The sequence below is a fragment of the Meles meles genome, chromosome 14, assembly GCF_922984935.1.
Source record: "Meles meles chromosome 14, mMelMel3.1 paternal haplotype, whole genome shotgun sequence".
Classification (NCBI taxonomy): domain Eukaryota; kingdom Metazoa; phylum Chordata; class Mammalia; order Carnivora; family Mustelidae; genus Meles; species Meles meles.
Window position 1 is genome coordinate 20,294,208 of NC_060079.1, and position 16,215 is coordinate 20,310,422.

General features: G+C 41.1%; 1 protein-coding gene and 1 non-coding gene across 3 annotated transcripts in view; both read right to left on the reverse strand.

Moving 5' to 3' along the window:
- Positions 1-8,438: 8,438 nt before the first annotated feature.
- PROSER1 (proline and serine rich 1) overlaps positions 8,439-16,215 on the reverse strand; it is a 29,070-nt gene continuing 21,293 nt past the window's right edge. Inside the window, exons 11-14 of one of the 2 annotated variants that reach the window (XM_045978238.1) lie at positions 13,317-15,102; positions 12,699-12,849; positions 11,617-11,725; positions 8,439-8,858 (exon numbers count right to left, since the gene is read on the reverse strand). In XM_045978238.1, coding sequence (XP_045834194.1) covers positions 8,797-8,858; positions 11,617-11,725; positions 12,699-12,849; positions 13,317-15,102 — 2,108 coding nt within the window. In that variant the 3' untranslated portion in view covers positions 8,439-8,796. Of the gene's footprint in view, positions 8,859-10,359; positions 11,726-12,698; positions 12,850-13,316; positions 15,103-16,215 lie in introns of those variants that run through there. The other variant, XM_045978239.1, reaches the window with a different exon arrangement.
- On the reverse strand, positions 8,977-9,097 carry LOC123925397. Its single transcript, XR_006814992.1, has one exon. It is a non-coding gene; the product is annotated as a small nucleolar RNA SNORA1 (small nucleolar RNA).

The window sequence follows — 16,215 nt, forward strand, 5'->3', positions numbered from 1 at the left end:
CTGTATCTCTCAGAAATTGCCAAAACCACATGAAATCAGAAGTTGCAACCACTATGTTCCATTTTTGTTTGTACTGTGGTAGCACAGGCTTTTTTTTTATTATATTAAAAAGTCAAAACCAAGTAACCCCATGGACAGTTTATCTCACGGATAAAGGTCCAGTCAGTTCTTCCCTTGTTAAATGCAAGCTAAAATGTCTCATGAAACTCCTCATTTAAAAAGCTAATGGAACAACAAAAAAACAAAACAAACAAACAAACAAACAAAAAAAGCTAATGGAAGGTACTTTGGAGAGACCTCCCACTCAGACTTCTGAGGGATATTTGCTGCTTCCCGCATATCGGTTTAAACAAATATCTCTAAATGTATACATTTTCTTTTACAAACTGATAGCCAAGTGTGTTCTTTATCTCTGTGAATTCTTTGCCAACATAAACAATAGAGAGCATGGGTTAGACCTCTCTCGCCTCCCCCCATGTATCATTATCACTTTATTGATAATGATATCAATCATTATCATAGTATCATCATTATCACTTTCTGGAATTTTAACAAGTTTTTAAACCCTCCAAGACTCAGTTTTCTCCTTTATAAAATGAGATTAGGTGAGAATTTACCTCAGAATTATTGTAAGATTTAAAAACATAATACAAGCAAAATGCTTCATAATCCAGACATGCCATTTAAGGTAGTAGTTAGTACTTATGGGACAAGTTTTATTTTCCTCAACTCTTCTCCAGGTATCAGACATAATGCAGCTCAAGTCAACTTTTCTTTTTAATCATAGCATAATCCGATGATATTTGAAAATGGATACATTTTAGCCTGTTTAACATGTTTTTGCTATGTAATACCAAAAAAAAAAAAGAATGTAAAAATAAATACAAATTCTATCTAACACTGAAGAAAAGGGCAAATTACAGATTGCTGTTTAAGAAGCCAATAAAGCCACAAAAAGCAATGAATCCAAAATCTTGGGCTTTAACCAAATGAAGCCAATCCCAATATGGATTAATCCCCCTCACGGCTACTTTGCATCTCTCAGAATTGCCAGGGCTCTTGCTTCACTTAATATACCTAAACAAACTTAGGGCAGAGAAGAGGAACTTACCCACTAAATTCTCTTTATCCTGCTTCTCAGGGGAATTCGCCCCAGGATCCATCTCATTCTTGAGAAGCTTTTACACTTGGGCAGTTTTCATGGGTTTGGAGCCAGGCCTGGGCTCCAGGTGCTTAGGAGAGAGGACAAGGAGAGAGACGCAATGAGCAAGTGAGAGAAGTTCCTCTCCTTTCATGAGCACCCCAAGGAGCAGTTTCCCTGGTGAAGGAAGCCTGTTAACATAAACAAAAGGATTTTTTTTTTCATGAGTTTAGACTGCCTTTGTTCCTAGAGAAAATTCAAAAGAACATGACCTTCTGATGGCATTGTTTCCTATAAAATATCTCTAGATTATTCCCTCATCATTTACATTTTATAACTCACTTTGTAAATCACACGGGGGATTTGTTCACCACAATGAACAGAGCAAGTATATCTATCCTTATGCTGCAGATGACAAGATTTCATTCAATTCAATCTACACACTGTAGTGAGTAATCTTCTAAAACTTGAATCTGATCATGTAGCCATCCTGCTTAAAATAATCCCAAAAGCATGACAAAGAGGAAAATCCGAAGTGTCCCCAGAGCCCCTGCTAGTCCCTTTCCAGTCCCACTCACACGGTAATCCCCTCACTCACTTAGCAACAGCCCCGTTGGCCTTCCATGAATACCACTACAACTATCTGTGTCCTCTGTGCCACAGGGCCTTGACACATGTTACCATAGGCATAATTATTTGGTTAATGTTTGTTTCTTCCTCTAGAAAAGGAGTTGGCTAACTACCGCCTGCTATCTGAACCTGGTCTGCCACCTATCTTTGTAAATGTGTCACTGGTACGCAGTCCTAGCCATTTGTTTCTGTGTTTTCTGTGGTCACTTCCCTACCACACCTGCATAGTTGAACACTTGCTATAAAGACCATGCAGCCTGCCACGCCTAAAATATTTTCTATCTATCCTCCTACAGAAAGCATTTGCTGAGCCCTGACACACGTGACAGCTTCCATAAGAGACGTGATTAGTTGTGCTGTTTTCGCCACGGCACCTGCAGCATTAGAACGACACAGGCTCATCTCTGCTGCCCAAAAGATACTGGTTGAATGAATGAATACGTGATTTGTCAAAGACAACAGCTCACAAGTGGCAAAGCTCCTTCTCGAATCCAGATCCCCAGGCTCCTTTCCCAGGAGTCCTTCTTTCATCAGACCCCTTCTAGCCAAAGATCATTTAGCTGTTACTGTACCATGGAGAGGACAAATCTTCTACTTGAATGATGGTCATCTTCCCCCTATCGCTATTCCAAATAATACTTTGTTTTCCTCGGTGTGGAAGCAACACAACCCAAAGCCAACTCAGCAGGTCATCCTATCTTTGCCAGTCTTTCTTCCCCCGACCATTTTGTCTCTTTCTTCTCATCAACTTCATCTTTAAAAACCTCCCAGATTGGGGGTTACACCTGCCAACTAATTGATACTCTTAACTGCATTCTCTACAAACTCAAATTACAGTAATAACCAAGGCTGTCATCCACAGTTTGTAATTATAAGAATTAATATGGAATATTAGAACTTTGGGAAAGGAGGCTGGGGACCAGAAACTCAGATTAAAACAGATGAATGTGGGGGTGCCTGAGTGGCTCAGTGGATTAAAGCCTCTGCCTTCGGCTCGGGTCATGATCCCAGGGTCCTGGGATCGAGCCCCACATCGGGCTCTCTGCTCCGCAGGGAGCCTGCTTCCTCCTCTCTCTGTCTGCCTCTCTGCCTACTTGTGATCTCTGTCTGTCAAACAAAAAAATAAAATCTTAAAAAAAAAACAAAACAAAACAGATGCATGTGTAGGCATCGAGTCAGGGATTGTCTGCTTTAGAATACTTCCCTCCGCATTGTTGGTGTACATCCTTGGCTATGGCTCAATGTGGAAACCGTGCCACGGGCATAGTGGGTAAGAAGACAGGTCCTGGGTTCACACTGCCTGCCGATAGTGAGACATCATGTAACTTACTTAGTTCCTCTTCATGTTCTTTTTTTTCAATCTGTGAAATGGGCATGATGAAGTCTCTAGCAGAGTTGTCTGAGTGAGCAGTATATGAAACATTACATGTAAAGTACACAGAATCGTGACCCACATTAATAAATGGTAACCATGATTACTGTGAATGAGAGCTGAACTGTGTTTCTCAGGACTCAGTGATCTTCTTTCTAACATGAGAATGTTGGGTCAATTTTCACACTGTGTCTCTTTTCATCCTTGTGTCAAGCACATGGAAGATGGATTAGTGATTGGTCCAGTATTTCAAAACATTCGTCACCTTTGTCTAACATCTCTCCAGTTTCCTACAAATTTGCAAACTTGAGGGCCATTCCTGCTTCCGTCCTGTAGTTCTTCCATTCTGTTCTGTTTCTTCCTGCACGATCTCTGCTTGAGCACCAGGTAACTTTGTATAACTTTGGGACTAACCTCGCATGGAAAAGAGCAACAAGAAAACTTCCCATGTCCATCATTTCTTGGGACAAGGTCATAGAGAATCCTTGCCCAGAATAGGAAGCCCCTTTTTCCTCTGAATCGGATGACCCTCCACAGTCATGCAGCAAAATGTTCTGGAAGTACTGCTTTAGCTCATTTCTAGATACAAGTCCCCTTAATATTAGCCGGATACTGCTTAGGCAAAAGGTTCAAAACAACGAACAATAATTGTTCCCTGGTGGTGGCTGGCAAGAGCCTTTGGGGCACTTGCCACAAATGCCTCCCTGTGGAAGATGACTAAGCAACTGTTTTTCTTCTTCCTGCAAAATATCCTGAGCATCTCAGCCTAGAAAGCAAGAATGCTTTCAACGAGGACGGAATGCCTGGAACAGCTGGGGGGTTCAGGAAATGAATGAAACGGGATCATTCGCAACCTTTCCTCCTCCTTTGTCTAAAATAGAAATCACCGTGAGCCACGTTAGTGGAATTTTCTCCCCTCTGTCATGGGGGAAATAAAGCAGATCACCAATTGCTGGAATGTGCTCCCAATAAAGGTTTTTCTGTGTTTCTATATTTTCGTTCCAGCAATGACTGAACTAGGGCAAGGTTCAGAAATGAGGACAGCTTTTTTGTTTTTGTTTGTTTGTTTTAGGATAACTGTGATTTTAGAAGTTCTAATTCTATTCCCACTCCCGACCTACAGGATGTTGTCCCTAAAGATGTATGTTTGCTTTGCCCTGAATGTTCATCTTAGGGCACCAGTGACTTCTTGAAACAATTTGTTCTAGCCTCAGAACTTTCTCCTTCTCTAAGCTTCTGGTTTCAGGAAACCTCTCCCACCACCTGTCATCCGCCATTATTTCATTTCTTGCTAGGATGCACACATACATTCTAGGACATTTGCTACTACCTTAGGAAAACGTTCCCTTTTCTTTAAATGATGAAGTTCTCTGATTTCATTAACTTTTCACTGATGTGTACCATCCATTCTATTTTACTCCTTCTCATTTATCCAATTCTTGAATTTCCACCTCCTTAAATAACAAATTAAGTCCACAGATCTGTATGGATATTTATAGTGATAACTCCCTAAACTACCAGTTCGACCTAGACTCCACTCCAGAATAATAAGTATTTTCAACTATAAGCTGATGAAATATCTCTACCTAAGTATATCCCCCATCAATGAAATAATCAGTCCATTAGAAAACATTCAATTAAACAGACATTTTTATTATGGAAATTTTGATGATGCATGTGAAATAATACATACAATGCATATAAGTATATAATGTGTGTGTTTATTGAATGAAATTAACAATACATATACCATCTAACCTCAGAACTAGAATAAAACCAACACCGTTAAAGCTATTTGAGTATCCTTCACAAGCCTTATCGTACCTCTCCACAACCACAATCCATCATTGTGCTGATTATTCTCTGGCGTTTAAAACAGCTTTTTTAAAAATCATAAATGTATGTATCTTTTAAAAAATTAATTAATTAATTATTTTAAAAGATTTAATATATTTATTTGAGACAGAGATACAGCAAGAACAAGGGGGAAGAGGTGGGGGGGAGGGAGAAGCAGACTCCCCACTGAACTGACAGCCCCACACAGGACTCCATCCCAGGCCCCTGGGATCATGACCTGAGCCTAAGGCAGGCGGACTTTAACCAACTGAGCCACCCAGGTGCCCCTACAATGTATGTATAGATCTTGAAACAATGTATCACTTAGCTTTATCTGCTTTGACCATGCAAAAATACACATGTAGTCTCCTGTGATTGCCTTTGCGGCTCCATATTGTTTTTAAGGTTCGTCCACGTTGCTGCTTGAGGCCACTGTTTGCTCATTTTGAGTGTACCTCACACATGACAGACAGGCCCCCATGCACTGACTTCTCTAGGATATTTAAAAGTTTTTGCTATTACAAATCATGCTACCATGAATCTTTTTGTTCATATGTCCTTGTGCAATATATGCAAGAGTTCTTCAGTACCTAAAATTAACGTGTGCACGTTCAGAAATGGAATTGTCAGAATTTATGTTCAACTTTACAAGACTGTTGTAAACAGGATTTTGATTGTTTTCAAGTAGTTTATTACCAATGGAATCTTCCACTAGCCCTGTACGGCTCTCAAGTATTGCCTGTGTTCCACATCCTTGAAGCCGCTTGATAGTGTTAGAGCTTTTACTATTTGACAACTGAGTGGGTGTAAAATAGTATTTCATTATAATCTGAATTTAGATTTTCCTGAATTTTAATAAAGCCGAGCAATTTTCACAGGGCTGTTTACAATTCGTTTTCTTCTCCCTATATTGCACTAAGTGTTTTGTACTTTTTATTTTTTATATGATTGTGTATAGTCTTTATATATACACTTGCATCTATTTTTAATATGTATATTATATATATAATGTATATATATGTGTATATATACATATGTGCTTGACAGTTACATGAAGGGCAAATATAATTCTCCCATGTGGCTTATCTTTTCACCTTTTAAATGATGCCTTTGATATCAAATATGGGAAGCTTCAATATACTTATTGTCTTGTATGTCTTGCATAAAAAGCTATCCTTTTCTATGGAAGACAAGATATCCTTAAGACAGGATATTCTGTATTTTCTTTGAAAGCTTTTAGAGTTCTTTTCTTTTAAGTGTTTAATCCACCTACAGTGGCTTTTTGTGCATTGTATAGTGCAGGGATCCATTTTCATTTTCTTTCATATAAATAACCAGTTATCGGAGCACTTTGTAACAAACCGTCCAATACCTTAACTGATCTGCCATGCCAGCTGTTATAAATTGGTCCCATCGGAGTGAGTGCTCATGGTTTCCTTATTATACTCCACTATCAGTTTGGTTATCTCCAATGAATACTACATTGTCTTCGTTTCTGTGCCTTCATTAGTGTTGGTATTTGGTAGAGCAGGTTCTTCATTTCTTTAGAAGAATATCTATTCTTTGTAACCATGATAGTTGTGTATCCTCCATTTAAATAAGTCTTCTTTAATGATTGTCATAAAGTTAAAAAAAATTCTCCGTGATGTTGTTACTCATCTTTTGATGGATTTATTCCGAAGTCGTATGTCACTGTTTTCTTTTTATAGACTTAAATTTTTTTAGAGCACTTATATGTTCACAGCCAAATTGAGACGAAGGTAAAGACTTCCCATACACCTCTTTGTCCCACACATGCCTAGGCTCCCCCAGTATCAAAGTCCTCCGCTAGCGTGGTACACTTGTTGCAGTGGATGAACCTACATTGACGCATCATTATCACCCAGAGTCCGTGGTTTGCATTAGGATTCATTCTTGGAGTCGTGCATTCCATGGGCTTGCACAAATGTATCATGTCATGATAATGTTACGATGATGTCATCCATCCCTATAGTAGCATAGAAATACTCTCCGTCCCTGCTCTGAAAACCCCGTGCCCCCCCTATTCATCTTTCTCTGCCCCTCCCCTACAACGCCAGCAACCAGCGATCATCTGTGTCCATGGTTCTACCTTTTCCAGAATGTCATTTAGTTGGAATCCTGTGGAAGTTTTGTCCAGATTGTCTTCTTTCACTTAGTAATATGCATTTAGGGTTCCACCATGTCTTTTTATAGCTTCGTAGCTCCTTTGTTTAGTGCCAGATAGTATTCCATTGCCTGGTATTCCTTTTGTTGAATGAAATTTTTTGCTGTTGCTCATTTTGAAAATGCAACTGACTTTTGAATATATTTGTAAATCTCACTAAGCTTTATATCTTCTTTTTTACCTTTTTGCCTTTTACTTTTTTATACCTTGTCATATTAGTGAATCTGTAGTCCAAGGCTGAACTACATTTTACTTGACCAGCCCACTTTTAAAGGGCTATTTCTAGAAGTCCATAATTAAGAATAATGTGTGCTATACTTTTATAGATTTCCTTTACCTACTAAAGCTTTATTCTTTTCATAGTTTGCTAAATGTGTTTTTTACCCATTATGGTGATTTTTATCAACCATATTTTATAGACTGAAAAAATGGGTTTTTCTCCATGCGATGATTGCAATTTTAGATTTAATTTTATCCTTGCTTTACTATTAATAAGTCTATCTTTTATCCCTGACAGAAACCTACTTTGGTTATGGTGTACCATTTCCTAAGAATAATTTTGTCTTGCTAATAATTTATGTTTCCCTATTTTCTTGGGTCAGGTTGACTTGCATTTTTTTCTCCTACTATGCTTGTCTGAGTTTTGGTATCAAGGGTAAATAGGGCTGTAAGAATGAGTTGGTCTATTCTCTTGGAAGAGTGTGTGCAGTAGAATGAGCCTTAAAAGCCTTCTGAGCCTACTGCTTCCTTTCCATTTACAAGTGTCGTGATACCAACATACAGGCAAGTATGACATCTTACTATGTGCTTATTTCTTCCACTTTTCTGTGCCTTCTCTGTTTTTTCTTATTCTATTTGCCCTCTCCACCATTTAGGAGTTAAAAACACTAATGACTTTGAAGATTTGTTTATTTGAGAGAGACAGACTGCTTGTGGGAGTGGGGTGGGGGAAGGGATGAGGAAGAGGAAGAGAAAGAATCCTCAAGACGTCCCACTGAGTCTGGAGCAGGAGGCAAGGCTCAATCTCATGATCCTGAGATCATGACCTGAGCCAAGATCATGACTTGAGTGGAAATCAAGAGTTGGAAGCTTAACTGACTGAGTCACCCAGGAGCCCCGAACACCAATGACTTTGAACTCTAAGACTTCTACCAGAAATAAATTAGGAATTTAAAAATTTAGTCAGGATCAAAAAGCCCCTCCTGAATAGACGTGGATACTTTAATTTTGATCTCCCTTCCCAACTGACTTGCCAATGTTGCCCAATATTTTATCACTTAACCGACCCAAATTATTTACTAGTGCTGTGTCACCTTTAGAACCAACAAACGCTCACTAAATTTAATTTGGAGTGAAGCCTTTTTTTGAGGTCAATAAATTTATATTTAAGCAATTTCATAACATTCCAGGCTTTTTAAAAAGAACTTTTGCTCAATCCACAGTTGTCATTGTCAGTTCCCAATGCTTCGTTTTTTTTTTTTTTTTGGATTCTTAAGCAGGACACATGGCTCCATCTCATGACCATATAATCACAATCTGAGCCGAAATCAAGAGTCTGAAGCTTAACCGACTGAGCCACCCAGGTGACCCTCAGGTGGACTTTTTAAATCTTCTCTTGGATATGGACAAACTTCAAGAAGTTCCCACCTGTAATCTTTGGAATCCAATTTCTTCAAGCAATTGATTTAAGGGCCCTAGAAGTTAAAATTATAGAAAGTTCATTGATTATTATTTTGTCAAGTGATTTAAAAATATATTATTCCTTAATTGTTCCTAATTTTGGAAAGTCTTGTTCCATCTACTTTTAACAAGAAATGTTACAGGTCTCATGGTCGCCCCTGCAATGATGGAAGCATAACCTGTTTCTCAATATAGCCACATTAACCATCTGTGGACACCACAAACCGTGCTCAGTTTCATCTAGAATGAGGCTTGGAGTAAATGAAGCCTTTCTAAAATTGTGACACTAAGTATATTTTATAAATGCAGACTAAACTCTCCTAGCAAATCAAGTGGTAAGGCTTAAAATTGAGGATCATCAATTATATGATTAAGTGTTTGCAAATCCTGTGTGACTATGGGGCTTTATGGAAAGAGAATGCAAAGGTGCATTCTAATCCTTTTCCATAATGCAGACCCTCACCATCTTCATTTTTGGATTTCTGCAAAAACCACCCAGTGTACTACCTCTAATTCAACTTCCATCTATAGCGTGTGTGACTTTTGCAAAGTGCTTTCTATTTCAAATTGCTGACTCAAAACAAATGCCCCAGTCCTCAGCATGGCTTACAAGGTCTTTTGCAATGTGTCCCTTGCTTTTGAAAATCCCCCAAACTACATCCTTCATCCAAACCCCACCCAGTTATGGGATTGTTTTTCTGTGCTGGTCTGTCACACTTTGTGCCTCTATAAAGGATGCTATTTCTTATTCATCCGAAGACTTTAACATCACGGAGGCTTTCTGGACTCCCTCAGGCAGAAAGGTACTCATGTTCTCTCTTGAGTATTTTCTTTCTTTCTTTTTTTTTTTTTTCTCTTGAGTATTTTCAAAGCACTTGGTAGTACAAGTAGCTTGGTATTGGTATGAAATGCTTAGTTCAAATTTACCACTTACTTTATTGTGGGACTTACTTTTTGAGTTATTTATCTGGTTAATTAAGTTGCTAGTACTTATCTCATAGGGTTATGAGATACATAAAACCAGTCCGCAGTAATTATTGCAAGTGCTCCAAAAATGTTCTCTTCATTTTTCTGTAAACCTTTCAGTGCCTGATACATACAAGATGCCAGAAATATATCTAAAAGATGAACAGGACATAGTTCCTTTGCTATAATGACAGTGGCTTACAGGACAGTAAAACTAAACCTTGTATCAGCATCACTAGAGAAAGATTACTCACCAATTTTTCTTGAGCGAATGCTCAACATACATATACACAATATAATCTTTAAAAGGTTTTATAAGTGCAGACTTAGAAAAATGACAACTTCTAGCAACTGGCATCTGATTAACTATGCAGTTACATTCTGTGTTTGCAGTTCATTAAAGGCATCAATCATCTGATTTAACTTTCACATAAGATATTATAAAAAGGAATGAGCAACTGAGTTTTGACTGAATTTGGACAAAAACGTTCTATGTATTAGCATATGTGAAAAAATTAAAAAGCCTATGGAAGCGCTTAACACAAGATATTTGTCATATCCATAAAGTTTATTTTAAAAAATTGTTAAAAACTAACCATACAGGAATATTTATTAATATACTTAAAAAGTTTGTTCCCCGTGTTGAAGGAAAATACATTAGCAACATCTTCCAGACACCATCTTTATAAAAGTAAAACTTCTAGATGCTGAAATGTACTACAGTAGATTCTATAGTTTACACTTTTAATCACAGGATTGAAAGTCATTCTTCCTACTCCCCGTTCCCCCGAATGTGGCAGTTCTTAGACTTAATTAATGACACTCAATCATGTTATATGTTACCACAGATCCTTAAATAGAGTACACACTGCATGGTTACTAACGGAGTGAGTCTTCTCTATTTGTTGTCACGTCATTCTTTCAGAGAAGCGTTGGACTTTAAGTACAAATAGAAATACTACATCCCATGATTGTAAACATTCACCAAGAGCTTCCAGAGTACAATGAGTAATAGAGGTGGCCCAAGGGTCAGTCAAATGTTCCTCACTCATTTGGATACTGCTGAGATTAAGAAAGGAGTTTTGAAGGCAAATTATCACAAGCCTTACTTGCATTTCTGTAAGAAAGTAGTTCTGGGTATATTTTTAGTCAAAAACACCTGAAAGTCATTCTAAAGACTATATATTAAGCACCATTTTCACTTACCTGAAATATATTAAGTTAAATTCAGCAGTATATGTATGAGCATAAATGTTAGAAATTAGAAATAACCGTGGGTCTCAAGTTCCCTTCTGTGGATACATATGGACTACTGAGTTCCAAAGATGCTAACAGGAGCCACTCGTGCATACCAAGGGCAGTCATGCCCTTAGGGCCAAATGCAACCCAGAAGTCTGAGGCACGACTATTACTTCTGTCAGTGGATGCTATACAAGCAGATTTAAGGCTGTATTCGGCTATAAAGAGTTCAACCTCCTCTTTAGTATTTTTCCTACACAGATCACATACACGACTCAAAATTTCATAGGGTGGGAGGTGAAAAGTCCCCAAACACCTTTTTAATACTATCCTCCATACAATTCATTATCAGTTATTTACATAGGGGAGTGTTCATACTTAAAACCACTAAAAAATGCAATTGTCATGTTTTAAACTCTTATCCTAATTTCCCTAGGATTATCCTTATTCTCATTCTCTGACTTTTTGCTAACTTGACATTAGTCAGATTGTTCACTGCAGTCCTTAGGCATTTCTGATGTTGCTCCAAAGGAGAATACAAATTAAAATTTATTCACTGCCACCCACTTTGGGATAAGCCTGGTTGCAAAGAAAACGGTGTTCCTGGTGTTGAAGGGTAACTAGGAAACCCATCTGGCTGAGCTGAATAGCTTTCCAGAGCCGAAGCTGAGTGGACCTGATAAAAAGAAGAACATGCAGGTTAGTGGAGTGCCATTTAATCAAGTTGGTACCTGCTTTTGCCTATATCACACTACAGATATTTAAAATAGGAAAGAAAGAGAGAACATTGGGGCAAGATAACTCTGCTTAGTCTCCTGAAAAAAAAATTTTTTTTAAAAAGATTTTATTGGGGCGCCTGGGTGGCTCAGTGGGTTAAGGCCTCTGCCTTTGGCTCAGGTCGTGATCCCAGGGTCCTGGGATCAGGCCCCGCATCAGGCTCTCTGCTCCACATGGAGCCTGCTTCCTCCTCACTCTCTGCCTGCCTCTCTGCCTAGTTGTGATTTCTCTCTGTCAAATAAATATTAAAAAAAAATTTTATTTATTTATTTATTTTACAGACAGAGATCACAAGTAGGCAGAGAGGCAGGCAGAGAGAGAGGAGGAAGCAGGCTCTCTGCTCAGGCTCGAACCCAGGACCCCGGGATCATGACCTGAGCCAAAGGCAGAGGCTTTAACCCACTGAGTCACCCAGGTGCCGCTCCTGAAAATTTTAAGAAACATTCAAAATTCTTCAGATGGTGGAGATCAAGAGAAATGCCATTAAAATACTTAATTATTCTTTCAAAAAAGGTTAATAGGTTTTCTAGAGAAAACATGCTTTAATGGCCATTATTTTAGCTTATTTTTTAAAAAAGTTCAAATATAAATGTCACATATAAAGATTCCATTTGTAAAATCTTCAAACTAAGATTTGAAAGTCTGAAGTAGGAAAAACATTTCATATAGATGAATGTATTCCATTACCTCTGTTACCCTTCTGAAGACAACAATAACTTGCAGATTTGGGAAGATCAATCATAACATCTCCAGACATTCTTGTAAGAATTTTTGCCAATGTTGGGATATCATCATTGGCATTACAGGGTTATCAGGAAAGAAGCTATGCATGTATGTTACTGTTTAATTTCTGCCCCACCGTTCTCGCTTACCTGCTGTAACAAGGCTGACTGTGCAGCGGCATTATGCTGTAATTCTTGCAAGGAGGACTGTGAAGGGTTCTGGGAGAAACCCGGGATACCTGGGAGGGACAGAAGGCCAGGAAACACAGAACTGCCTGCAGCTTGAAGGCCAGATGATAAGCTAAAACAATAGAACAGGTGAAAACGCAGATAAGACAAAACCTATTGCTTCTGTATTTGTCAAAAACTACCTTGAATGTAAAACAAACTTTTAAACTCCCCAGCTAGAAGGTACCATAAAAGTCAGCCACTCACTAATATAAAATTTACTTTCTATTCTAAAGTGTACTATTCGGCATTTAGTAAATCTATGTTCTGCCTGTACTACTTTCTGCTGTTCTATACAAAGATAAATTACGAATACTGAAATAATCTGAGCAGATATTAGCATTATATATACTTAACATGGCTGAAGAGCTGTATGTGTTTTTTGAGTTTTGAAGTTTCAGTGCAGAAGACTACAATTTAGCACCGCCCAACAATCAGATTAGGCTCCTTGGAACGACTTAAAAGTAAAACTACGAACTACAGGGTAGACTAAACGACCATAGCCCATACCCTCTCCCCAAAGCATCCACATGCACCTACCCGGCTTGTGCAACGAGAGCAGAGTTGAAATTGGAGCTAAAAGCTGAAGCGAATCCCGGGAGCACTGGAGCTGGCGACGGGGTGGTGGCCGCGACGGGCAGCGGTGTGACGGCCGCCACCGTGGACGGCGCCTGCAGCCCCGGGAACGAGGGCAGAGCAGGGGCGATGCTGGGGGTGTTGGAGACAGAAAAGCCGGGGTAGGAGGGGTTGGAAGACGGCAGGGGTCCCTGCGTGACGGAGAAGAGGGAGGGGACGCCGGCCGACAGGTTGAGGGGGAAAGGCGCCGCCGAGACGGGCACCGAGGCAGAGAGCCCTGAGAGAACGGCCGCGCTGGAACTCGGCGGCGGAGGGACCGGTGCGGACGTGACCGCGGCAGACGAGGTGGCTATCAAGGAGCCTGGAAGAGACACTGACGGGTTGAGAGGCGGGTTGCCAGCTAAAGGGAAACTATTGGTCAGAGAAGTAAACGGAGGAAGCGCAGTGAACACCGGCGTGATGGGAGCGGAGGAAGCGTGCGGTGGCAGGGAGATGGAGGAGAGGGGGTTGGACACGTTCAAGGGAGTCGTCAAACCGGACAGGCCTGACAGCGCAGGATTAAGGCAGCTGGACAAACTGATGGGCACCGATGCTGACGTGTAGGCGCGGCCCAGCGTCCCTGACAGACCTAGGGTGCCGGGCGCGGGGTTCCCGGAGTGGGCGGGGCCTTTGAAGGCCGAGGGGGTGGGGCTGGTGGGCTCCTTTTTGATCATGACCGGGAGGGTTGTGACAGCGGGGGCAGACGCCACGTGCAGCTCTGAGTTACTCGGGTGGGGGCCCTGCAAGAGCACAGCAGAGGAGCCACAGCTGGCCGGCGCCGGGGAGCACGACGTGGGCGTCACCAGCGGAGAGGGTGCGGGCAAAGTCGAGGGGGTGGAAGCGGAGTTGGCCGCGGTCGAGGGCAGGCTGGGGAACATGGCCAGCCCGGGCGTGGAGGACCTCGGCGGGGCGGGAACGGCCGAGGGGGCATAGCACTTGTTGGAGCCTGAAGCCGGTGAATCGGAGTTCTGGTTAGTGAGAGAAGACAGGGAAGCCAGTCCGCTTGTGACAGCAGAGGACAGAGCGGAGGAGTTGATTAAGTTGGTATCATTCGAGGTCAGAAAGCCTTTCAAAGCAGACAGAAGAGGATTATTTACAGCGAGCGGACGGGCCACACTGGGAGTGGAGCCCCCGGCAATGACAGAGGGAGCCGGGTTGGACGCCCCTTGGGATGTCGGCGTTAAGGGCAAGGGCAGCCCTGCAAACACTGACGACAGCGAAGCAGAACTGGCATTGTTGGTAGAAGCAGCAGTAGAGGTGGCAGGAAAAGGGAGGCCAGTGAAAGGGGCAGAAGTCGAAGCAAATGTTTCATTGGAAGCAGGAGTGGCCCGAGGTGTGGACGTAGCCTGAGCGGCTGGGACAGGAGGAGCGGAAGGACCTGGCAGGGGCACCAGGCCAGAAAAAACCGACGGGACAGGAGCTGATGTTGTACTGTGGACAGAGGTAACAGGCGCCGCAGGCAAGGAAGGGGTTCTGATAACCGTTGGATTTGGTGTTGATGGCTGAGGCGTATGAATGGCCGAGGAGACCTGCCCTGGGAACACGGGAAGGACGGTATTCGCCATGTTCAGCCCGGAAACGGTCGCAGTTACTGATGCTGATGGATGGTTTACTGCCTTCACCGGGGACACCGTGGGGACGGGAGTCACAGCAGGCGTTGAAGGATTGGAACCATGAGGAGAGAAGAGCTGACTTGCTGGGGTAGAAAACGCTATAGGGGGTGGGGAGCAGAAAGAGGCAAGAATATCACCATCTGAAATGTTACATTTTAACCCAAAAGAAACGTCAACATTTTTGTAACATCTGAGGAACATGAAGAAAACCAGCAACCCAGGTATGGTAGGCTACTGCAGTGGCCACCTTGCTAGATTCCATGATCTGGATTTTCCGTAGCCTCAGGTAGAGCCAGCTGTCTTCTAGACTCTGCCAGAAGAGCACTCCCATGCACAGTGAGGAAGTCTTGAAAAGTTTGCAAATAAACTTTCCTTTCGTATTTTCCCAATTTAAAAAAATTAAAAATTTAATTGTGATTAGTGCTGGTGTACTGACTTTAGCTTTCACTCTCTCAAACCACTTCTCTAGAGTAATAAAACAAGTCATTTCCCCCTCTTAAGAGCTTCCAGACATCACTTTCCTTTTAGGTCACAGCAGGCATCCCAGGATTCATGCCAACTTCTGCACTGGCCACTCTTGTAAGTTGAACTTGATATTACAGTTTATAATCTATATAGCTTTCTCCTCCAAGCATTTTCCCATACTGCCTCCTCTACACGATCTCAACCTCTAAGGCTATTTGCCTTGTCCGAGGCGCTCCCTTAGGGGCAAAAGCCATGTCTAATCCTCTTTAGAGCCTCAGCACCTAGCATGTGCATGGCACCTGTGTATTTAGTGTTTGCCACACTTGATATATTATCACCATGACCTTAACTATAGTTACCAAACCCATGTAAAGACTTACTCTCAAGAATTCCACTAGAGTTTGCTATAATATTTTTATTCTCATAAGCCCTGTGAATAACTACTGTAATTACCAAATACTGTAAGTATTTGGGAGGATGATTTGTGTTTCCTTTCTGAATCAATTTAATGACAATGTTAGCCTTTGATAATCTTATTGATGTCCAATGGAAAGCATGATTGAGGTAGCTAAAGTCATGATGACAACTGTCATCTGCTGCCACACTCATATCAAAGTGTGCTGCACTTGTAAACAGAATATTCCTTTCCCAGTGATAATCAACTGAAAATTATTTTCATGAGCTAAGACTTAAGTTTCTAAACTTATGCATAATAAAGACTTTTGCATAAAATAGCCGACACTATC